This window comes from Chiloscyllium punctatum, chromosome 8 (assembly GCF_047496795.1).
Source record: "Chiloscyllium punctatum isolate Juve2018m chromosome 8, sChiPun1.3, whole genome shotgun sequence".
NCBI lineage: Eukaryota > Metazoa > Chordata > Chondrichthyes > Orectolobiformes > Hemiscylliidae > Chiloscyllium > Chiloscyllium punctatum.
Genome location: NC_092746.1, coordinates 71,668,129 through 71,693,370, shown reverse-complemented (window position 1 = coordinate 71,693,370; position 25,242 = coordinate 71,668,129). Strand labels below are relative to the sequence as shown.

General features: G+C 43.5%; 1 protein-coding gene and 1 long non-coding RNA gene across 2 annotated transcripts in view; one reads left to right on the top strand and one right to left on the bottom strand.

Annotated features, from left to right (window-relative positions):
- The window catches only part of LOC140480633 (uncharacterized), a 110,014-nt gene that overhangs the window by 68,829 nt on the left and 15,943 nt on the right, over positions 1-25,242 (top strand). The gene's annotated exons all lie outside the window — the stretch shown is intronic.
- Positions 3,866-25,242, bottom strand: part of LOC140480631 (V-type proton ATPase 116 kDa subunit a 1-like) — a 145,906-nt gene continuing 124,529 nt past the window's right edge. The window contains exons 20-21 of the mRNA XM_072575759.1: positions 19,110-19,272; positions 3,866-7,788 (exon numbers count right to left, since the gene is read on the bottom strand). Coding sequence (XP_072431860.1) covers positions 7,707-7,788; positions 19,110-19,272 — 245 coding nt within the window. The 3' untranslated portion in view covers positions 3,866-7,706. The remainder of the gene's footprint in view (positions 7,789-19,109; positions 19,273-25,242) is intronic.

The following is a 25,242-nucleotide window of genomic DNA, read 5'->3' as shown; positions in this document are numbered from 1 at the left end:
TGGGGGTGGGGAGAAAGTAACATAGAGTACAATAGGTGAGTGGAGGAGGGGATGAAGGTAATAGGTCAGGGAGGAGAGAGTGGAGTGGATAGGTGGAAAAGGAGTTAGGCAGGTAGGACAAGTCCGGACAAGTCATGGGGACAGTGCTGAGCTGAAAGTTTGGAACTAGGGTGAGGTGGGGGAAGGGGAAATGAGGAAACTGTTGAAGCCCACATTGATGCCCTGGGTTGAAGTGTTCCGAGGCGGAAGATGAGGCGTTCTTCCTCCAGGCATCTGGTGGTGAGGGAGCAGCGGTGAAGGAGGCCCAGGACCTCCATGTCCTCAGCAGAGTGGGAGGGAGAGTTGAAATGTTGGGCCACAGGGCGGTGTGGTTGATTGGTGCGGGTGTCCCGGAGATGTTCCCTAAATCGCTCTGCTAGGAGGCGCCCAGTCTCCCGAATGTAGAGGAGACCGCATCGGGAGCAACAGATACAATAAATGATATTAGTGGATGTGCAGGTAAAGCTTTGATGGATGTGAAAGGCTCCTTTAAGGCCTTGGATAGAGGTGAAGGAGGAGGTGTGGGCACAGGTTTTGCAGTTCCTGCCGTGGCAGGGGAAGGTGCCAGGATGGGAGGGTGGGTTGTAGGGGGACGTGGACCTGACCAGGTAGTCACGGAGGGAACGGTCTTTGCGGAAGGCGGAAAGGGGTGGGGAGGGAAATATATCCCTGGTGGTGGGGTCTTTTTGGAGGTGGAAGAAATGTCGGTGGATGATTTGGTTTATGTGAAGATTGGTAGGGTGGAAGGTGAGCACCAGGGGCGTTCTGTCCTCGTTATGGTTGTAGAGGTGGGGTCTGAGGGCGGAGGTGCGGGATATGGACGAGATGCGTTGTAGGGCATCTTTAACCACGTGGGAAGGGAAATTGCGGTCTCTAAAGAAGGAGGCCATCTGGTGTGTTCTGTGGTGGAACTGGTTCTCCTGGGAGCAGATACGGCGGAGGCAGAGGAATTGGGAATATGAGATGGCATTTTTGCAAGAGGTAGGGTGGGAAGAGGTGTAATCCAGGTAACTGTGGGAGTCGGTGGGTTTGGCCAAACTGGTCCTCACCCTTAACAATTTCTCCTTCAAATCCTCCCACTTCCTCCAGACCAAAGGGGTAGCCATGGGCACACGTATGGACCTCAGCTATGCCTGTCTCTTTGTTGGCTACGTAGATGGAGGAAGAATGCCTCATCTTCCGCCTCGGAACACTTCAACCCCAGGGCATCAATGTGGGCTTCAACAGTTTCCTCATTTCCCCTTCCCCCACCTCACCCTAGTTCCAAACTTTTAGCTCAGCACTGTCCCCATGATTTGTCCTACCTGCCTAACTCCTTTTCCACCTACCCACTCCACTCTCTCCTCCCTGACCTATTACCTTCATCCCCTATTTTATTTTATCAATTATTTTATTTTATCCCCTCCCCCACTCACCCATTGTACTCTATGCTACTTTCTCCCCACCCCCATCCTCCTCTAGCTTATCTCTCCACGCTTCAGGCTCTCTGCCTTTATTCCTGATGAAGGACTTTTGCCCGACACGTCGATTTTACTGCTCCTTGGATGCTGCCTGAACTGCTGTGCTCTTCCAGCACCACTAATCTAGAATCTGGTTTCCAGCATCTGCAGTCATTGTTTTTACCAGATGTTCCAGGGATGAGTGCAGGACTAGGGATATGGCATCCGCTGTGGACCTGTTCCATCAATAGGCAAATTGTTGGAGATCAAGGCCAGCTGGGAGACTGAAGTTGATGTGGGCCATGACCAGCCTCTCGAAGCATGTCATGATTATTGAGGTCAGAGCCACTAGGCAATTGTCATTAAGGCATGTTGCATGTGCTTTCTTAGGTACGGGGATGATGGTGGTCTTCTTGAAGCAGGGAACTTTGGCTTGTAGGAGGAAGAGTTTGAAGATGTCGACGAATACGTTCACCGATTGGTCCACCCGGGATCTGAGTGCTTGGCCGGAAACACGGTGTGGGCATGTCGCTTTCCTTGGGTTGACTTCCAGGAAGACTGATCTGATGTCTGCAGCAGTGACTGAGGGAACAGATGTGTCCACAGCTGTCAGAGCAGGTGTTACCGCCCTGCTGGCTGTGCTCAAACTGAACATAGAAAGCATTGACCGCATCAGGGAGGGATGTGTCTTTGTCTGCTATCGTGCTCTGCTTCATTTTGTATCCGCTAATGTTGTTTAGGCCTTGCCATAGGTGGTGGGAGTCTGTTTGGTCGGTTTGGGCCGCTAACATGGTCCAATACTGCCTCTTGGATCCCTAATAGCTTTGCTGATGTGATATCTAGATTTCCTGTATTGGTCTGAGTCTTCTGATTTGAATACTGCCCATCTGGTCTTCAGTAGGGAGTGGATTATCTGGTTGATCCAAGGTTTATGATTGGGGAACACTCACATTGACTTCTTTGGTCTGCAGTCCTCCATGCATTTGCTCGTGAAGTCCGTGATGGTGGTGGCATACTCGTCTATGATATCACCTCTCAATCTTCTAAACTCCACTGAGTAGAGTTTAAATCTGTTTACCTTTTGCTCACAAGGCAGTTGTTTCATATCAAGGATCATCCTAGTGAATCTTCTCTGAACTGCCTTCAATGAAATAATATCTTTCCTTAAATAAGGGGATCAAAACTGCTCAATACTCCAAATGTGGTCTCACCAGCAGCCCTACAGACTTCTCTACTCATATACATCAACCCCTTTGAAATAAAGGCCAACATTCCAATGGCTTTCTGCCTTTCATGTATGAGTATTTCAAATCTCTTGTGTTGCAGTTTCCTGTTCTTTTTCTCTATTTAAATAATACTTTTTATTTAACCTCCCTTCCAAAATGAACACAGTTGAGGAGGAATTTCTTTATTCAGCAATTGTGAATCTGTGGAATTCTTTCCCACATGGGCCTTTTGAGAATGGGTAATTAAGTATATTCAGGACTGAGGTAGACAGATTTTCATCACAACAGGAATCAAAGGCTATGGGGATAAGGCAGGAAAGTGGATGTAAGGATTATCCACTCAACTACAATCTCATTGAATGGTGCAGCAGACCTGATTGGCTGAATGGCCTCCTTCTGCTTCTGTGTCTTATGGTTGCCCATGTCTGACTGATGTGATGAGACTTCATAGGTTCCAGAGTCAATGTTTAAGGCTCCTAGAGCAACTCCTTCCTGATTGTACACTGCTGCTGCTTCTGTCATACTGATGGGACAGGGCATACCCAGGGATGGTGATGGTGTTGTCAGGGATATTGTGTGTAAGATATGATTCCATGAGTGCTACTTTGTGTGGCTGTTGCTCGACTAGTCTATGAAACAGCTCTCCCAGTTTTGGTACTAATCCCAGATGTTGTTAAGGGAAACTTTGCAGGGTTGACAGGTCTATGTTTGCTGTCATCATTTCTGGTGCTTTAGTCAGGTGGTATGTCAGTTTCATTCCTTTTCTCCTTTCCCTTCTAACACTTGATGCAACCAAATGGCTTGTTAGGCCGCTTCAGAAAGCCACTAAGAATCAACCACATTGCTGTGGATCTGAGTGGGTTGGATTTTATCAAAGGTTTGTTCCGATCTTCAACACTATTGGGTCCCCTTTAAAGAATTCGTTGAAGAAAGTCAGAAAATTTGAATGGATCCAAGAATGTCAGAGTAACTTTGACAATTTAAAAACTGCACTGAAAACCACATAGGTTTTAGCTGCCCCACATTATGATAAGCCATTCAACACACTGTTGATCCTAGTGACATTATTATAAGTTGATGAGATGGGGATCAAAAAGGCTGTCAGTTAATTCTAAACAAAAACTGATCACATGTCAACGAAATGTGCTGGTTACATGTAATTTTGAACTCTACTTCATTAACAATGCAGAAGATGCTAGTGTTTATACAGATCACATTCCTTTGACTTTTTTTGGAAAAATTATGGGTATAAGAACTTGTAATTCTTCAGACCTTAAATCTCTAACCTTATAATTTGAAAACCATTCATGTGCCTGGAAAAGGAAATATTATAGCGGATACTTTATTGAAAGCATTTGAAAGAAACTGAGTGCTATGCTGCCCTTGGACTTATTTAAAATATGATTGCTGTGTAACTCATGGTATGTTTAATGTCAATGTGTTATCACTGTTAAGATAACGTAGAAATAGTGTTGAGAATTTATGATGTGTAATAGAACTGCCTCTTAAAGATATATTTTCATTCATCCTTGTGGTCTGATTTATTTATATTAATGCAGTTTATTACAATTTATATTTTGATCTAGTGGCATGTGACTTTTGGCCTCTGTGTGTGAAAGGGTTTAATAATGATCTTGTCAGTATTTCTGGAGACATGATTTTAAGCCACTATATGTCAGATTGGTTGACTGGAGTCCCCCTCAATTGATAATGTGAATTTATGTTGGGAGAGTTTTATGATCGAAGAAAGCAAACATTGAAAATCATTAGCTTACATTTGGTTTAGGAGAACTAAGAATTGAATTTTACTTAGGAAAAGCCTTAAGTTTGAAAAGTGCTTTTTTGCAGTACATAGAAGACCTGGCTGGGGTGAGATTAAGGACAGTTTCTTCTGGAGAAAGGCGTTCATTCAGAATAGTCATAAAATTGGTTATCTTGGTCGAAAGGGTTTTTGTTTGGAAATTCCAAACCAGAATCATAGAATCCCTACAGTGCAGATGGTCTGCACCAATCCTCCAAAGAGCATCCTATTCCAGTCCCACCTTTCCCTATCTCTGTAACCCAACAGTTATCATTCTTAATCCACCTAACCTGTACATCTTTGGACTGTGGGAGGAAAGCGGAGCACACTGCAGAAGCCTTTACAGACACAAGGAGAATGTGCAAACTTCACACAGTCACCCAGAGAATTGAACCCCGGCTTGTGAGGCACAGTGCTAGCCACTGTGCCATCATGCCACCCAGAAGAAACCTGTAGGGGTTATTTGAAGCTTGTTTCTGTGAACAATCAAGAAAAAGGCTATCAAACTCTCATACTTTTGAGACCAGAAATCGAAAAAAACAGTTAAATTAAACTTATAGATGTAATAGAGAAGGGAACACTTCCTCTGGCATTTGAATGCTGTAAAGAGATGGTTTTGGGATAGATGGAATTTTGTTTTGCCATGTGTTTCAACATCTTTCACATAGTTTTGTGTATAAATAACTTGATTTGTTCTATTTCATCACTTTATTTCTGTGTAATAAGCCCCGATTTTATTTTGGAAACCAAACATGTGACATTGCACAATTGCGTTTCAGCAAAAGCCTAGAACTTTCAAAAAATATTTTAAAGAATATGATCTATCAAACCAGATTTTAGACTGGGATTTGACTTGTCCAATAATAACATCATTTGGGACCATAACAGTTGGATAAATGTATAATTCTATGTAAAACAATACAATGCAACACAATACAGCACAGGACCAGTCCCTTTGGCCCACCAATCCTGTGCCAATCCAAATCCTTATTTAGACCCACTGCTTACTGCCCATGTGCAGTTTCTATCCATCTGGTCACCTCATGTTCGTGTATCTATCAAGATATGCCTTAAATGTTGTTAACGTGCCTGTTTCCAGGCACCCACCACCCACTGTGTGAAAAGTTTTCTCTCCACTTCTCCCCAAAACTTTTCCCCTCTCACCTTGAACCTATGCTCTCTTATAGTCGACCTTTCCACTCTGGGAAAAATCCTTTGATTATCCACCTTATCCATGCCTCTCATAATTTTGTAGATCTCTATCAGGTCATCCCTCAGCCTTTGTCTTTCCAGTGAAAACAATCCAAGTTATCCAACCTCTCCTCATACCTAAAACCTTCCCAACCAGGCAAATTCCTGGTAAACCTTCTCTGTACCCTCTCGAAAGCATCCACAGCCTTCTGCTCGTGTGGTGACCTGAACTGCACACAATATTTCAAAAATGGCCCAACTACAGTTCTGTACAGCTGTAACATAACATGTCAATTTTTATGTTTGATGCCCCGGCCAATGAAGGCAAACATGCTGTATGCCTTCTTGACCACCTTATCCAGCTGTGTTGCCATTTTCAGGGATCTGTCAACCTGTATGCCAGATGTCTTGTATGCCAGATGTCAATGTTCCTAAAGGTTCTGCCATTTATTGTATAATTCACACCTGAATTTAACCTTTCAAAATGCATCACCTTATATTTGTCTGAATTAAACTCCACCTGTCATTTCTCTGTCCAAATCTGAAATCTATGTATATCCTGCTGCATCCTTTGACAATCCTCCTGCAACTCTGCCAATTTTGGTGTAATCCGCAAACTTACTAATCAGACCACATTTTCCTCCAGATCTTTTATGTATATTACAGACAACAAAGGTCCCAGAAGACCACTAAATAGTTACTGATCTCTTCTGAAAAGCACCCTTCCACCACTAATATCTGTCTTCTATGACCAAGCCAGTTTTGTATCCATCTAGCCAGATCACCCTGGATCCCATGAGACTGTACCTTGTGTACCACCCTGCCATGGGATACCTTATCAAATGCCTTACTAAAATCCATGTAGACAATAGCCACTGCCCTTCCCTCATCAATCATTCTTGTCACTTTCTTAAAAAACTCAATCAAGTTGGTGAGATATGACTTTCCCCACACAAATCCATGCAGCCCTATCACTAACAAGTCAATTCACTTCCAAATGTGAATAAATCCTGTCTCTCAATATCTTTCCAACAGCTTTCCCACCTCTAGTATTAGGCTCAACCAGCCTGTAGTTATTTGAATTATCTCTGTTCCCCTTCTTAAACAAAGGAACAACAATGGCCATTCTCCTGTCCTTTGGAGCCTCATTGAGGCCAAAGAGTATGCAATGGTACCTGTTAAGGCCCTAGCTATTTCCTCCCTTGCCTCCCACTGTATCCTGGGATAGATCTCGTCAAGTCGTGGGGACTTGTCTACCTGAATGTATTTCAAGATTTCAAGATCTGCCCGAGAGTATTCACACACCTTTCCCTAACCTCAACATCTTTCATGTCCTTTTCTTTGGTGAATACCGATGCAATGTACTCATTAAAGATCTCCCCAATTTCCTCTGGTTCCACACATAACCTCCCTTCTTTATCCTTGAGTGGGCCTACTCTTTCCTTCGCTACCCTCTTCCTCCTTATTTTTGTATAAAATGCCTTTGGATTCTCCTTAACCCTGATGGTCAGGGCTATTTCATAGCCCCCTTTAGCCCTCCTAACTCCCTGTTGCACTTTCAAGTGTTTCTTGGACATGAAAAGCTTTTAGAAATGCAAGATTTTGTTCATGTAACTCTCCTGCTACTACAATGAAGCAGAATGCCAGAATACCATAAAATCTGTGACTATAGACAGTAGTCCTCAAATAATAACTCAGCAATTCATTAAACTAATCGTATGTGCTGACACTTGCAATAAATATGCTTGTATTATTATACATTATACAGACACATTGGTGAGAATCACAATAAAACATATTTTTGAGGACTAATGTTTTAAAACATTCGTCTGCATTACAATTTCTACTAAGACAAATCTACATGGTTTATTCATAATACATCTGATGAATTATGCACTATCAATGAATAATAGGTTTACATTTGATGTTACTAAACATAAAATATTTTACATCTCTAGAGACATCTTACATAACAAGAAATATTTGTCATGCAATCTGTTAGTTGCTGAGTTATCTTTTACATATATCTGTAAATGAGAAGGGGATGAATTTATAACCTGCTCCTTTGTAAAATTTGTTTTGAAATTCCACCCTGCAAGAAATAAAAACAGAAGTTGGTACATATTCTGAAAAGGGGATAACACAAAATGTTTGCTGTAGAAGTGAACAGTGACCTTTAGCTGGTCCTTCACAAAAAAAATCATGAAAATGCTTTCAAGCTACATAACTGCTATTTCCAATCGTCGGTGCTGTTTCGCTTTCTGACATTTTTCATACTGACTTCGAAGGAGAAGGAAAGAAAATACTTCTTTTTGTTTATACAATAACACAAAAGCTTGTAGATGTTATTCTTTCATTTTAGTTATATATTTTTGTGTTGCTTCCATTGAGATCTGTGAACATAGGGTTTAATTCAGTACAAGCTTCAGCGATGATGTGGCTTAAGAGGAGAACATGCTCGGGCTGGGAATCAATGGTTCAAATTAGATCTGAGACCTTCCTTCACTCATAAGTAAGGTAACAAAGAGATGCCAGGAACTATTTTTCAGATTCAAAACTGAATTACCTAAGGAACCATTTAACTCTTTGTTTCAAGCAGCTTTGCTGACTGATAAAATGTGAAAGCATGCTAGTTGAGGTAATGGAAATTTGCTGTTGTCTGGAGGATTTTATGTTTGAGATTTGTGTATTCGTTTCATTGCAATACAAAAAAGTCAATGTCGTAAAAGAAGGCAGAAGGCAGGACTCGCCTCTTGTGATTTTGGATACTAAAGGTCGTACAGTCCAATGTCTCCCAACATTTGATGGTGAAACATCTGTCATATCCTCAATACTAATTGAAAATTTTAATTTGTGCAGTGTAACTATATTCTCTTTGGTCTGAAAGAAATCTGTGACAGAAATTAATTTAGGTAGTCACATTCACTATAACTAGTAATGCTGCTGCAGTTAGAGATAAGATTCTATGTGATTACTCTGAATCACTGAACACAGCTCCGTTGAAGGCTAAGAGATTTGTCCTTGGTCCGAAGTCAAGAATTCTATCTTTCCTTTTAGACTTTCTCACCTCCTTTGTCTGAACTATGAGGTGTAGTATCAATTGCCAAAGCAAAGATTTTACTAATTTATCACATTTTTAACTCATCAATATGCTAATACAGAGGAATACAGTAGGGTATGTCTACTGGACTTATTTTATGTTGCTACAGCCCAAGGATAACAGCATCAAAATGGATATAAGATCAGTAATTATCGTACTGCCCTGCAATTTCAGTGCTACTCACTGTTCTCCAGCCCATTGTGATGGAGTTTGTAAGGCAGTTCAGAGTTATTTCTATACCCTCAGCTTTAATTCAGTGTCACAAATAAGTTATTCTTTGGTGTAGCAATTTTCTACAGAAAACGCTTGTTACCAAATGACCTTCTCAAATGCAACTGTTCTAGCTACAACAACACTATCAGGATTAATATTTACAATTTCATTTAGGTAGTATGTCTATGAAATGAAAAGATGTGTCAAAATGTTTTATGGCACTTCAGAGACATCTCACATACATGGGGATATCGGAAATAGGAGCAGGAGTTGGCAATTCAACCCTTCTAGCCTGCTTCGCCATTGAATATGATCATGGCTGATCTTATCCTTGTCTCATCTTTACTTTCCTGCCTGCTTCCCGTACCTTTTATCCTGCTGTTCATCAGAAACATACTTACTTCTTTCTTGAATCTGTTGATTGATTCTGCCTGCACAGCACTGATTTTCACAGATTCACAGCCCTCTGAGAGAAGTAGTTTCTCCTGATCTCCGTTTTGAATCTATCACTTCTCACTCTATCTATGCCCTTTTGTTGAGAGTGTCCCAAAAGGGGAAAACACATGTTCCAAATCCACCTTGAGCAATCCCCTTTAGCATTTTATGCACCTCAATCAGATCCTCCCCCTTATTTTTCTGAACTCCAGCGAGTACCAACCCAAGTTATTAAACCACTCCTCATATAAAAGCCCTTTCATCCCTGGAATCAACCTTGTGAACTTCTTCTGAACTACCTCCAGTGCCATCACTTCCTTCCTCAAGTAAGGAGACCAGAACTGGACACTATATTCCAGATGTGGTCTCACCAATGCCTTATATAATTTTGACAACACTTCGTTACTTCTATAATCCAGTCCTTTTGCAATAAATGCCAGAATTCATTAACCTTTCTTATATGCTACACCTGCGAATCATGCACAGAGGCACCTAGATCCCTCTGCACTGTTGGACTTTGAATCTGCTTCCCATTTAAATAATAATTTGCCTTTTTGTTTCTCCAGCCAAAATGGATAACTTTGCACTTATCCTCATTAAATACCATTAGCCAGATTCTGGCTAATTTTCCTAGCCTATCAATATATGTTTGTAAACTCTTTACCTCCTCATCACTGCCTGTTTTCCCACCTATTTTAGTGTCATCTGTGAAGTTTGCTTTGTTACACTCTGTCCCTACTTACAGATCATTTATATAGAACATAAATAGTTGAAGTCCAAGAACTGGTCCCTGTGGCACCCCACTAGTTACAGTTTGCCATCCAGAGAAGGACCCATTTATTCTGACCCTCTGTTTTCTAAAAGTCAGCAAATCCTGAACTACTGTGCTCTTCTAGCACCACTAATCCAGAATCTGGTTTCCAGCATCTGCAGTCATTGCTTTTACCTAGTTGATTTTAACCTACTGCGAATCCTCTTGCAAGGATGCCTGCCTTGAAGAAGTTTTCCTCCTCTCTCTACAAGAATCTTATCTCTCCACCCTTCAGGCTCTCTGCCTTTATTCCTGATGAAGGGCTTTTGCCCGAAACGTTGATTTTACTGCTCCTCGGATGCTGCCTGAACTGCTGTGCTCTTCCAGCACCACTAATCCAGAATCCGAAATCCTCAATCTAAGCCAATCTGCTTTCCTTAACCCCCCTGGGATCTGACCTTCTGGATCAGTCTTTTTTACAGCACTTTGTCATACCATATCCACCAAACCCCCTTAATTATCTACCTTGCTGGTTACATCCTCAAAGAACTCCAGCAAGTTTGTCAAACACGACCTGCCTTCATAAAACTGTGCTGACACTGGTAAACTGAGCTTTGTTTTTTCACATTTTCAGTTCTCTCCTCCTTTATGACTGACATCAGCAACTTCCCTACTACAGAGGGCAACTTACTGGTCTATAGTTTCCCACTTTTTGTCTATATCCTCTTTTGAATAAAGATGTCACATCTGCATGTATCCAATCCACTGGTGCCTTTCCAGAATCTGGGGAATTTTACAAAACCAAAACGAAAGCTGTCACTTCCTTTAATAGTATATGGTGCAGGCTACCAGGCCTCGGAGATGTAAGTGCCGTTAATCCCTTCAGTTTACTCAATACCTTCTTCCAAGTTATATTTCACCAAATTCCTTTGTAGTAACTGCAGTTTTTGGGAAGGAATTATTACCTTCCACTCTGAAAACAGAGAAAAGATATTGGTTTAGCGTCTCTGCCATTTCCACGTTTCCCATTATTATCTTGCCATTTTCATCCTCTAAAGAGCCAACATTTACTTTCACTACTCTCTTCCATTTTTTATACTTACAGAAGCTTTTGATATCAGGGCTTATGCTTTCTGCTAGTTTGCTTTCACAGTTCACCTTAGCTTATTTGATTTTGTTCTCAGTTACTCTTTGCTGACATTTAAAGTTTGCCCAATCCTCCAGAGTGCCATTAACTTTTGCAGTATGATATGTCCTAGTCTTTGCCTTTATGTTGTCCTTGACTTCCTTCTTAAGCCATGGATGATTTTCCACCTTCTTACAATGCCTCTTCCTCTCAGGAATATACTTTAATTGTGAGGCATTCAGTTTCTCTCTAGTATTTGTCACTGTTCTTGAACTGTTCTGCCCTTCAATATTTTTGCCCAGTCCACTTAGGCCAACTCCTTCCTCAGGCCTGTATAATTAGTTTAGCCAACGCTAAAACTCTTGTATGCAACTCTGTCTTCACTCTTTCAAACTGAATTTGAAACTTAACATGTTGTGGTCACTCCTTCCAAGAGGATCCTTAACCAGACGACCACTTATCAATCCTTCCTCATTACAGAGTAACAAATCTAAAGTAACTAGTTCTCTTGTTGAATCCATAACATGTTGCTTTCAGGAACAATTCCTCATGCACTCTATGAACCTTTCTTCGAGGCCAAGTTGATTAATCCAATCAATTTGCATGTTCAAATCAATCTAAATTACTGGTGTGCCCTTCTCACAAGCCCTCATTGTTTCCTGGTTTATACCACGTCCGACTTTGGAAGTACTGTTTGGAGGAGGCCTGTAAATTACTCCTACATTGGGGTTTCTTCCCTTGCTTTTTATTTCCGCCCAGGCTAATTCAACAATTTGGTTGATAGTGTCAATATTATTTCTTAATGCAAACTTGATATTATTCGTAACCAATAAATAAATCAACTTAACCTTCTGCTCCTTCTTGTCTATCCATTCGGAATATTGAGTACCCTTGGCCTTTTAACTCCTATTTCTGATCTTCCTGCAATCAAGTTTCAGTATTCCCCGCCATTGTCTCTATTTGTGCTGTCAGCTCACCAACTTTACTCTGAATACTGTGTGCATTTAGGTGTAAGGTTTTAAAATAGGTTCTACTGGTTTGTGGGATCTAATGGGAAGGAGGGTGGCACAGCATACCACAAAGAGGTACGCTGTGGGGAATGATATTGAGACAGAAAGTTGCAGAAGTTGTGGTTGCTGTTCATGAGGAAGTATCAATGGGTATCTTGACAGGAGTAATGCAAAAGCAAATGTGGGCTTTTCCGGGTGAATCTAAGCCTGGGCTGGTGACAGAGGAATACAAAGGCAGAAGAATAATGTTAGTTTGATTCATAAATCAGCAGAGCAAAGTATGTGAGTTAAAAGAGATGAGAGTTTGTCCGGTTAGGTGACAGCAAGGGGAAAAAATGGGGAGAAGAAAAAAGACTCACTGTCACGTAGCATCTTTCATGATAAGTTGACATCCCCAAATACTTTTTAGTTACTATTGTAATGTTGGAAACAAGGCAGTCAATTTGCACCCAGCAGGCTCCCATAACCAGAAAGGTATCTGCTTTGTTTTGTGATGCTAATCAAGGGATAAATAGAGGAATAACTTGTGTGCGCTCCTTCAAAACAGTGCAATGGGATCTTTCATGTCCACTTGAGAGGGCAGATGTGGTATTGATATAACATCTCATCTCCCAGACAGAAACAGGAACAGTGCCAGTTGGAAATGAACATATTGGACCTCCTCTTTGAAGTATGAAAGACAAGTTGGTCCAGTATATCTCATTTACCAGTTTTACTAGTTTTTTGTTATGGACAGAAGGCCAGCACTAGTGACCAAGATCTGGAATGGAGGAGAGGAGGGGGTTGGGTACATAAGGGTGCAGTAACTGGGGTCCTGTTGCGCTAAGTGGCAGATTGGGAGCAGAGGACCTAGGCTAAAAACAGCACTGGGTCCTGTGACTTTTGTCTCTGCTGGTACAGCAGCCCCTCAGCCCTAAACTGGGACATTGGGATCTAAACATTGATTTTTGTTTGTCAAGTCCAGGACTGGGTCTTTGAACCTACAACCCTCGGACTCAGAGGCAAGAATGCTTCCACCTAGCGCACATCTGATACACACAGAAGGATATGTGAGGATCTGAATGAAGAAAACAATAAAGAAAATGGAAAGAATCAGTTTAGGTCCAAAGTAGCAATGACAGTATGCATGTAGAAAGAAAATTTAGATTATAGCTGCATTGGTGCACAAATGACACATTCAGCTCCTCAAGTCTCAGAAGCCATTCTGAATTATTATGTAGCAATGGCAGAGTTTAGGGAAGACATGATATTATTCTAAAAAGCGATCAAAGAAAAAATTTGAAACTGTTCAAAGTTAATTTATAAGGCTGTGTGTTTGTATGATCTGTAAATAATACTCATATTCCATAAGTGCAGAATGATGTGTTTAGTCTCATTTATATATACATGAGGGGTCCCTGTACTGATCCTCGGGATATCCTACTCAACACTTTATACCAATTTAATGTAACTCCTTTGATATGAAATAGATCCACAGTATACTGCCTGTACTGCTGTTTGCAGATTATAAAGGTAGAGCTGGGTCAGGCCAGTATTGTCAGGGGGCAGTGATTATTGGAAATCTTTACCTTCTTAAATAGGTTCAATGAGCTCTCTGTTGAGAGCTGCCCTTTCTAGAGGTGAGCTGTATCGAACCTGGACGAGCTGTAAGGAACCGTTGGAAAATTGTCATTCATGAATGTGCAACAGCCATGCCTTAGGATCATCTGGGAAACTGTAGGATAGATTTCAGTCTCCTGCATGGGTGTTAAACTGGTGTTGTTGTCTGGCTGTTTCTGTGAAATCAATCAATGGTACTAAAACTTGAGTAGGCAAAACAGTTGTCAACTTGAGCTTTACATTTGGTGGCCAAGCTGCAAATCAACCCTGTCACAACTGACTCTGCAGAGAAGTTTTAAAATTAGTAGAGCAGAACTCTTCTGACAGTGTCAATCCTTGTTAAATACAAACATTTTGAAAGATTTAATTAAATATTTAAAAGAGTAGGTAATTTTTGCTGTTGAGAATAACCCCACCTTCATCAAATCTAGCTTTTAAGGTATGTAAATACTAGTCAGTTTTTCGATGACATTCTTTATAGTGATCTTGAGGACTCATTGCTTTATGATGTGTAATACAAAACATATTATCAGGATTACTGATTTGTGGTGATTGAGTAAGTGCAATTGCATCTTATTATCAAATACTATGCCGGTGCTAATAATTTTGATTGTGCTGGTGCTTCCCTAGAAACCATAATCAGTGCTTCTGATTATTATCTGCTCCTTTGATTTTGTAATTACTGTATAACCTGTCCTTGTCTGAAGTGTTGGATCCCAGTGAAGAGTTTGCTGGTTTATGGGCATAAGACATTGTCTGATATGGGTAGAGGTTTGGAATGTGTGATTATTGGGAGATAGAGATCCTGAAATTACCAAATGTTAGTAGAGTTTTGCAATACTGTGATGTTCTGGGCATGTGGAAACAGGGTGCTTTGAGATAGTAATGTAGTACTGGTGAGAGTGCTTGAGGGATGAGTAGCCAGCAGCTGGATCATTGGGAGGCAGATTTGGGGCAGACCCCATCACTCTTATGAGAGGAAAGAGAGGCAGGTGAGGGCTAAAGTGTGGGATGTGGGTTCGACCTGGCTGGGGCCCTGTCAAATATGGTGCTGGAGGAATCTTGGTTGAGGAAGGTGTTCATTTCGGAGGCTCCATTGTCGAAGTTGGCATTATCAGAACAGATGCAATGGAGACGAAATTCTGGGGAAGGTGGGGAAGGTGGGACCTCTATAAATAGGATGGTCTACACCTGAACCTGAGGGGCACCAATATCCTTGGGGGGAGGTTTGCTAGTGCTCTTTGGGGGGGTTTAAACTAACTCTGCAGGGGCATGGGAACCTATACTGTAGCTTTAGGGTGCAGGACCTGGAGTGTAGGGAGGTTAGGAACATGGCATCAATATCAAAGGAGGGTGCCTGTAAACAGGAAAGTGGCTTGAAGTGTGTATACTTCAATGCAAGAAGTATACGAAATAAGGTAGGTGAACTTGTAGCGTGGGTTGGTACCTGGGATTTCGATGTTGTGGCTATTATGGAGAAATGGGTAGAACAGGGACAGGATTGGCTGTTGCAGGTTCCAGGGTTTAAATGTTTTAGTAGGGTCAGAGGTGGGGGTAAAAGAGGGGGAGGTGTGGCATTGTTTGTCAAAGATAGTATTACAGCGGTGGAAAGGACGATGGATGAAGACTCGCCATCTGAGGTAGTTTGGGCTGAGGTTAGGAATAGGAAAGGTGAGGTTGCCCTGTTAGGAGTTTTTTACAGGCCTCCTAATAGTCCTAGAAACGTAGAAGAAAGGATTGCGAGGATGATTCAGGAGATGAGTGAAAGTAATAGGGTGGTTGTTATGGGGGCTTTAACTTTCCAGATATTGACTGGGAAAGCTATAGCTCGAGTTCGTTAGATGGGTCGGTGTTTGTCCAATGTGTGCAGGAGGGTTTCCTGACACAATATGTAGACAGGCCAACAAGAGGTGAGGCCATACTAGATTTTGTTTTGGGTAACGAACCAGGCCAGGTGTTAGAATTGGAGGTAGGTGAGCACTTTGGGGACAGTGACCACAATTCGGTGACTTTTACTCTAGTGATGGAGAGGGATAAGTGTGCACTGCAGGGCAAGAGTTATAGCTGGAGGCAGGGAAATTATGATGCGGTGAGGCGTGACTTAGGATGCTTGGCTTGGAAAGGTAGGCTGAAAATGTGTTGCTGGAAAAGCGCAGCAGGTCAGGCAGCATCCAAGGGACAGGAGAATCGACGTTTCGGGCATAAACCCTTCTTCAGGAATCTGAAGAAGGGCTTATGCCCGAAACATCGATTCTCCTGTTCCTTGGATGCTGCCTGACCTGCTGCGCTTTTCCAGCAACACATTTTCAGCTCTGATCTCCAGCATCTGCAGTCCTCACTTTCTCCTTGGAAAAGTAGGCTTCAAGGGAAGGGTGCAATTGATATGTGGAGCTTGTACAAGGAGCAACTATTGAGTGTCCTTGATAAGTATGTACCTGTCAGGCAGGGAGGAAAGTGTCATGTGAGGGAGCCGTAGTTTAATAAGGAATTGGAATCCCTTGTTAAAGGGAAGAGGGCGGCCTATGTAAAGATGAGGCGTGAAGGTTCAATTGGGGCAATTGAGAGTTATAACGTAGCCAGGAAGGATCTGAAGAGAGAGCTAAGAGCAGCAAGGAGGGGACATGAAAAGTCCTTAGTTGGTAAGATTAGGGAAAACCCAAAGGCTTTCTATAGGTATGTCAGGAATAAAAGAATGACTAGGGTAGGAATAGGTTCAGTCAAGGATAGTAGTGGGAGGTTGCGTGTGGAGGCTGAAGAGATTGGGGAGACACTGACTGAATACTTTTCGTCAGTATTCACTCAGGAACAGGACATTGTTGCCGATGTGAATATTGAGTCACAATTAATTAGAATGGACGGCTTTGAGGTATGTAGGGAAGAGGTGTTGGAAATTCTGGCAAGGGTGAAAATAGATAAGTCCCCTGGGCCTGATGGTATTTATCCTAGGATTCTCTGGGAAGCAAGGGAGGAGATTGCAGAGCCATTGTCCTTGATTTTTATGTCCTCGTTATCTACAGGAATAGTGCCAGAAGACTGGAGGATAGCAAATGTGGTTCCCTTGTTCAAGAAGGGGAGTAGGGATAACCCTAGTAACTATAGGCTGGTGAGTCTGACTTCTGTTGTGAGCAAAGTCTTAGAGAGAATTGTAAGGGATAGGATTTATGAACATCTGGATAGGAATAATGTGATCAAGGATAGTCAGTATGGTTTTGTGAAGGGCAGGTCTTGCCTCACAAACCTTATTGAATTCTTTGAGAAGGTGACTAAGGAGGTGGACAAGGGTGAAGCGGTAGATGTGGTGTACATGGATTTTAGTAAGGCGTTCGATAAGGTTCCCCATGGTAGGCTACTGCAAAAAATATGGAGGTATGGCATTGAGGGTGAGTTGGAGGTTTGGATTAGGAATTAGCTGGCTGGAAGAAAACAGAGGGTAGTAGTTGATGGTAAAGGTTCATCTTGGAGTGCAGTTACTAGTGGTATTCCGCAAGGATCTGGTTTGGGACCATTGCAGTTTGTCATTTTTATAAATGACCTGGAGGAGGGGCTAGAAGGTTGGGTGAGCAAGTTTGTGGATGAGATGAAAGTCGGTGGAGTGGTGGACAGCGAAGAAGGATGTGGCAGGTTACAGCAGGAAATAGATAAGCTGCAGAGCTGGGCAGAAAGGTGGCAAATGGAGTTCAATGTAGGTAAGTGTGAAGTGATTCACTTTGGTAAGAGTAACAAGAAGATGGGGTACTGGGCTAATGGTTGGATACTTGTAGTGTGGATGAACAGAGGGATCTTGGTGTCCATGTACACAGATCTCTGAAAGTTGCCACCCAGGTAAATAGTGCTGTGAAGAAGGCATATGGCATACTGGCTTTTATTCGTAGAGGAATTGAGTTCCGGAGTCCTGAGGTCATATTGCAGTTGTATAAGACTCTGGTGCAGCTGCATCTGGAGTATTGCGAGCAGTTTTGGTCGCCATACTATAGGAAGGATGTGGAGGCACTGGAACGGGTGCAGAGGAAGTTTACCAGGATGTTGTCTGGTATGGTAGGAAGATCGTATGAGGAGAGGCTGAGGCACTTGGGGCTGTTTTCATTGGAGAAAAGAAGATTTAGGGGTGACTTGATAGAGGTGTACAAGATGATTAGGGGTTTAGATAGGGTTGACCATGAGAACCTTGTTCCATGTATGGAGTCAGCTATTACGAGGGGGCATAGCTTTAAATTAAGGGGTGGTAGGTACAGGACAGATGTTAGGGGTAGATTCTTTACTCAGCGAGTCGTGAGTTCATGGAATGCCCTGCCAGTAGCAGTGGTGGACTCTCCCTCTTTATGGGCATTTAAACGGGCATTGGATAGGCATATGGAGGATAGTGGGCTAGTGTAGGTTAGGTGGGCTTCGATCGGCGCAACATCGAGGGCCAAAGGGCCTGTACTGCACTGTATTTTTCTATCTATGTATTTATTCTCTCAGGCTAATTGTTATTGACTCCTTTGTCTGTCTAACTGTTCTTCTCTCACTTTGGACTCTATCTCCATTTATCATTTACTCCTTACCACCTCGCCTCACCCTATCTTCTGCATAAAAACCAACTGTTTCCTAGCTACCACCAATTCTGAGGAAGCGTCACTGGACCTGAAATGTTAACTCTGATTTCTCTCCACAGATGCTGCCAGACCTGTTGAGCTTTTCCAGCAATTCCTGTTACTATAGAATAACTTACCTTAGGATGTTTTCAAGAATGACAGCAAGCCTTATAGATAGTCCAGACATATTGAATATGATTATGAAGTGTGATTCTTACAGGAAATTCATGACATTTGTAAATCTTAATAGACAATAATGATTTAAATCTGGAATATCTGCTGCAGTCAACTTATTCTGCAAGCTTTTTACTAAAGTCCAAGTTGTAGAACAAGTGTTTTGTTAATTAATTGACATTAAAATTATTTATTCATATACTCTACCAAAATAAAGTAATTAAATCTCTCTCCAAATTAATTTGCAGGAATTAATTATTGAAATTGAATTTTTTTCTGCAATGATAAAATATAACTTTTGTGTCTGATCAAACAAACTTACATTGTGCAATAAAATTGTTCACAATAACAGGAAGCAATATGTAATGTATTTTCTAGGCCAGGTCTCTTTAATCACTTTTCACACCTCGCATGTGCTCCTATATGCTCACCAGTGTAGACGTAGAGCATGCAGAAATGCAGAAAGACCTTCCATGATGAGTAGAATGGCCACACTTAGAACAGCAAAAACAGCAAAGGTGATTGTGAGTCCAACAGAGCTTAAGCCAGTGAAGCCATTGTGTAGCACCATGTGCCACAACACCTCAGAAAGTTCTGGAGAAAAGAAAAGATTGATTAGTGTCTTCTCAGTGTGATTAATTTCCTAAAATAATGGCTTCGATTATTTAATTGATGTAAGTTTGATTCGAAATTGTTTTGCATGGCAGGCAACCACCAACCTATTCTTTGTCATCTTTATTATTGTGGGGTGGACTTTAATCAGAACTTTGCAGTTCCTGACAGTAGGGACAGAAGTGTGCACCATTTTTATTCATGTCAAAAACCGCAGTGTACCCAATTAAAGTGCAAATCATAAATGTGATACCAACATGGCCCATATACTATTACATGTAATGAATGGGCCGGAAGTGCCCCTCCAATCAGTTGACTCAATTTCAGGTCAGGGTGAAGTATAAAAAATCGACACTGGTAAGTATCGATTGTACAAGGAACTGGTCCTGAAAGCGTTAATACTGAAGTTTGTATTAAATTCTATCCCATCTGATGCTGTTATAGGGACTTTAGTGTGGTAAGATAGACAGTTCTGGATCTTAAAGAAGGTTGATCCTTGTAGTTTCAGTAACAGTGTCTGTCATATGAGTATAACTTGTACCTGATTGCAATCATCCAATGTACTGTATTTTTTTAAGGCAACAGATCCTTATTAAACTAACTAATTTGTTCTTTACTATATGAAACAAAATGAGCCTAAATCTAAAAGCAGGATGATGACAATGATTTGATGTTATGGTGATCAAGAATCCAACAAGCTCGTACAACACACTTCCAGTGGTGGTTGTCTGAAAATGTATATTATCTGCACGATTACAAGAGTATCTAGTGTCTTTTGTAAAAACAATTCACTATATATATCTGTTGTTGGTTAGAAGCATTTATTGCTGTTCCATGATTGCCCTTGAAGGTGGTAGTGAGCTACATTCTTGAACTACAGCAGTTCATGTGGTGTAGGCAAATCCACAGTATTTTTGAGAGTGAGTTTCAGGATTTTGAGCCAGTGACAGTGAAGGAACAACAATGCAGTTCAAAGATACATCCTGCAGGTTTTCTTGCTTGCCAGGAGTGGTGGGATGTCTTCCTCCCCAGCCTGGAAGAAGATTCTAGCTGTGGATTCCAGCTTGTCACAAAATCTTAACAACTGACTCCAAACACTAATGTAAGTGACCACTTTTTATTCATTCACAGAGTACGTGTCACTGGCTCGGCTAGCCTTTATTGTCCATCCTTAATTGCCTTTCAAAGGTGGTAGTAAGCTGTTTTTTTGGGGACCATGCAGACCAGATGGTTTAGGTAAATCCATAGTGCTGCAAGGAAACGTGTTCCAAGATTTTGACCCAGGGACAGTGAAGGAGCATCATATTGTTCAAGTCAGGTGGTGTGTGGCTTGGAGGGGAACTTGCAGATAGTGATGTTTCCATGTGTCTGCTGACCTTGTCCTTGGTGGTAGGGTATTTGTAAGGTGCTACCTAAAGAACATTTGAGATTTGTGCAGTATATCTTCTAGATAGTACACACTTCTGTCATTCTGTGTCAGTGGCAGAGTGAATGAATGCTGAAGGTGTTAATGGAATGCTTTGTCCAGAATGGTGTTAATAGCTTTGAGTACTGTTGGAGCAGCACTCATCTAGACATGTAGAGAGTATTTCATCACACCCCTGACTTGCATATTTTAGTTAGTGGATAGGCTTTGGGATGTTGGGAGTTGAGTTACATGCAGCAGAATGTCCAGCCTCTGACCTCCTCTTGTAGCCACAGCTTTTATATGGCTAGTCCAGTTCAGTTTCTGGTCAATAGTAACCCCAGCATATTGATAGTGAGGGATTCATTGTTGGTGATATCATTGAATGTCAAGGAGTATTAGTTGGATTCTATCTTGTCGCTGTCTGGCACTTGTGTGGTCTTTTCAGCCCAAGCCTGAATGTTATTTAAATCTTGCTGCATTTGGAGAGACTGTGGCATGGCATCAAAGGATGTTTGATAAAGTTATAAGATGAATGGCTTTTGCCCGAAACGCCGATTTCGAAGCTACTTGGATGCTGCCTGAACTTCTGTGTTCTTCTAGCACCACTAATCCAGAATCTGGTTTCCAGCATCTGCAGTCATTGTTTTTACCTGGAAAATACGTGGTCATCATCAGTACCACATGGCAAAAGAGGTCAGGTTGTGTAATCGTTGTACATGGTGAGCCATTCGGGGACCAATTGTAGTCAGTAGCCTGAGTATGGTTTGGGGTTGTGTGGGGACAAGGGAGTTAAGTGTCTTTTTATATGCCACCATTTTTTTAAATTTCAAAAATATACTTTATTCATAAAATACTTTGATGATCTATACAACTGGACATGCCATACATATTAAACATTCCATTTGTTTGCATACCGAAAACAGAGTAATCATTCCTATTTACAGGTCTGTACGATTACATTTTTAGCTGAGGCGTCAGCAGAGCCCAAATGACTGCGTGGGTCCCCTGTTCTTCTTTAGGCAGGCAGATGTTACACGGTGGTCTTTCCCCACCACGCCTTGGCGGCAGCTGCCCCAAGCTTCAGCGCGTCCCTCAACACATAGTCCTGGACCTTGGAATGTGCCAGTCTGCAACACTCAGTCGGGGTCAACTCCTTCAGCTGGAAGATCAACAGGTTTCGAACCTCCCAGAGAGCGTCCTTCACCGAGTTGATGATCCTCCAGGCACAGTTGATGTTCGTCTCGGTGTGCATCCTGGGGAACAGACCATAGAGCACGGAGTCCCGCGTCACGGCGCTGCTTGGGACGAACCTCGACAAACACCACTGCATTCCTCTCCAGACTTCTTCTGCATAGGCACATTCCAGAAGGAGGTGTGTGACAGTCTCGTCCCCCCCCACAGCCGCTTCGAGGGCAGCGTGCAGTGCGGCTGAGAGTCCGGGTGTGCATAAAGGATCTCACAGGCAGAGCCCTTCTCACCAGCAGCCAAGCCATGTCTTGGTGCTTGTTGGAAAGTTCTGGCGATGAGGCATTCTGCCAAATGGCTTTGACAGTCTGCTCAGGGAGCCGCTCGATAGGATCCGCCCTCTCCTTTTCCTGAAGGGTCTCAAGGACACTACGTGCTGACCACTTCCTGATGGACTTGTGGTCAAAGGTGTTTTTCTTCATAAACTTCTCCACGAAGGACAGGTGATACGGAACGGTCCAACTACTCGGAGCATTCCGAGGCAGTGAGGCCAGGCCCATCCTTCGCAACACTGGGGACAGGTAGAACCTCAGTACGTAGTGACACTTGGTGTTTGCGTACCGGGGATCTACGCACAGCTTGATGCAGCCACACACAAAGGTGGCCATCAGGGTGAGGGTGGCATTGGGTGTATTTTTTCCCCTGTTGCCCAGATCATTGTACAGCGAGTCCCTTTGGACCCGGTCCATCTTTGACCTCCATATAAACTGGAAGATGGCCCGGGTGACTGCAGCGGTGCACGTTCTGGGAATAGGCCAGACCTGTGCCATGTATAATAGCAATGACAGTGCCTCACACCTGATGACCAGGTTTTTTCCCACGATGGAGAGCGACCGTAGCTTCCATCTGCCCAGTTTCTGCCTCACTTTGCTGATATGCTCCTCCCAAGACTTGGCACACGCCCTAGCCCCCCCCGAACCAAATACCCAGCACCTTCAGGTGGTCGGTCCTGAAGGTGAAGGGGATTGAGGATTGGTTGGCCCAGTTTCCGAAGAGCATGGCCTCGCTCTTGCCTCGGTTTACCTTGGCCCCCGAGGCCCGTTCGAACTGGTCACATATGCACATGAGTCTGCGCATGGACAGCGGATCCGAGCAGAAAACGGTGACGTCATCCATGTACAGGGAGGCCTTAACCTGCAGGCCCCTGCTGCCAGGAATAGTCACCCCTCTCAGGCTCACATCCTTCCTGATGGATTCGGCAAATGGCTCTATGCAGCACACAAACAAGGCAGGAGAGAGAGGGCAGCCCTGCCTGACTCCAGATCTGACTGAGAAGCTATCTGATTCCCACCCATTGACTGAGACTGCACTGACAATGTTGGTGTAGAGCAGTCTGATCCAATTGCAGATTCCCTCCCCAAAGCCCATTTTGGAGAGAACATCTCTCATATATGTGTGTGATATCCTGTCAAAGGCTTTCTCCTGGTCCAGGCTGATCAGGCAGGTGTCCAACCCTCTGTCCTGCACGTAGGCGATTGTATCCCTGAGGAGTGCGAGACTCTCAGCGATCTTCCTGCCCGGTACAGCACAGGTTTGGTCAGGGTGAATCACCGACCCCAGAGCAGACCTGACCCGGTTGGCAATTACCTTTGACAGAATTTTGTAATCTGCATTCAACAATGAGATTGGTCTCCAATTTCTAATTTCCTCCCTCTCCCCCTTCTGCTTGTAGATGAGGGTGATGATGCCTTTCCTCATGGATTCACCCATGATACCTGCCCGAAGCATACTGACACACACCTCCAGCAGGTCCTGGCCAATCAAATCCCACAGAGCGGAATAGAGCTTGACCGGTAAGCCGTCACTTCTGGGAGTTTTATTCTTTTCGAAGGACTTGAGGGCCTTGGTCAGCTCGTCCAGAGATAGCGGATGGTCCAGCCTCTCTCGTGTTCGGTCGTCTAAGACCTCCGTGATAGAGGACAGGAATGACTGGGAGGCCGTGCTGTTGGTCGGCTTCGCGTCATACAGAATGGCGTAGAAGGATTTACTGATCCTCATGACGTCAGCCTGAGATGACGTTATCGAGCCAACTTCTTCCTTCAGGCTGCTGAGCACGGAGCTGTCTTTGTGCACCTTCTGGAAGAAGAATCGTGAGCACGTCTCGTCCTGCTCCACCGAGCAGACCCTGGACCGGAAGATTGTCTTGGAGGCCTCCGAAGCAAAGAACGAGGCTTGCTGGCCCTTCACCTCCTTGAGGTCCTCCGAGACATCCACCCCCATTGTCTTCAGCAGGAGCAGGTTCTGCATACTTTCCTGGAGCTGGGACAGTTTTCCCCTCCTCTCTCTTGCCTCCTGAACACCTTTGAGGATGAAGAACCTCTTGATGTTCCCTTTTACTGTTTCCCACCAGTCCGCTGGGGACTCAAAGAGTGGCTTCACGGTTCTCCAACCTGCGTAATCCCTCTTGAGCTCCTCAATGTTTCCAGGGGTCAACAGCTTTGTGTTCAGCTTCCACGTTCCTTTACCAGCCCGCTGCTCGTCCTGTAGGTGACAGTCGGCCAGCAGGAGGCAGTGGTCAGAGAAGAACACCGGCTTGACGTCGGTGGATCTGACCGAGAGCGTTCGGGACACAAACAGGTAATCTATCCTTGAGCGGATAGACCCATCTGCCCGTGACCAGGTGTATCCATGCTGCACTCCATCTGCAGGGGTGCTGAAGACGTCGTGCAGCTTGGCATCTTTTACCATGTCCATCAGGGCTTTGGACGTGGCGTCCAGTTTACTGACACCCCCCCGGAATGTCGGTCTGCATCAATGATACAGTTGAAGTCTCCGGCCAGAATGACCGGCCTGGACGTAGCCAGCAACAGTGGAAGCTGCTGCAGGACGGCCAACCGTTCACTCTTACCCACTGGGGCGTACACATTAATCAGTCTCAGGGGAGCATTCCTGTACATGATGTTGGCCGACAAGGAGGCGCCCGCCCACCACCTCCTTAACCTCGGAGATGGTGAAGTTGCTTCCTCGCAACAGGATACCCAGGCCGGAGGCGTGGCTATCGTTGCCCCCCCGACCAAACTGACGGCCCATGGGCCCACAAGCTCGACCATCTCCTGTAGCTGCTGAGGTGCGGTATCCCACACTCCTGCAGAAACAGGACGTCGGCTTTAACATTGCCCAGGAAGGCCATCGTAGGAACACATTGCGTAGCCGATTTGATGCTACGCACATTGATGCTGGCAATTTTTAACTCCATTTTAACAGTTTACACGGTTAACAGTGTCCATTTGCTGCTGGTCTTGCCCTTCTGGTGTAGCTGTGTGCATTCCCGTGGTGATGGTAAACTGCTGGACCCTCCC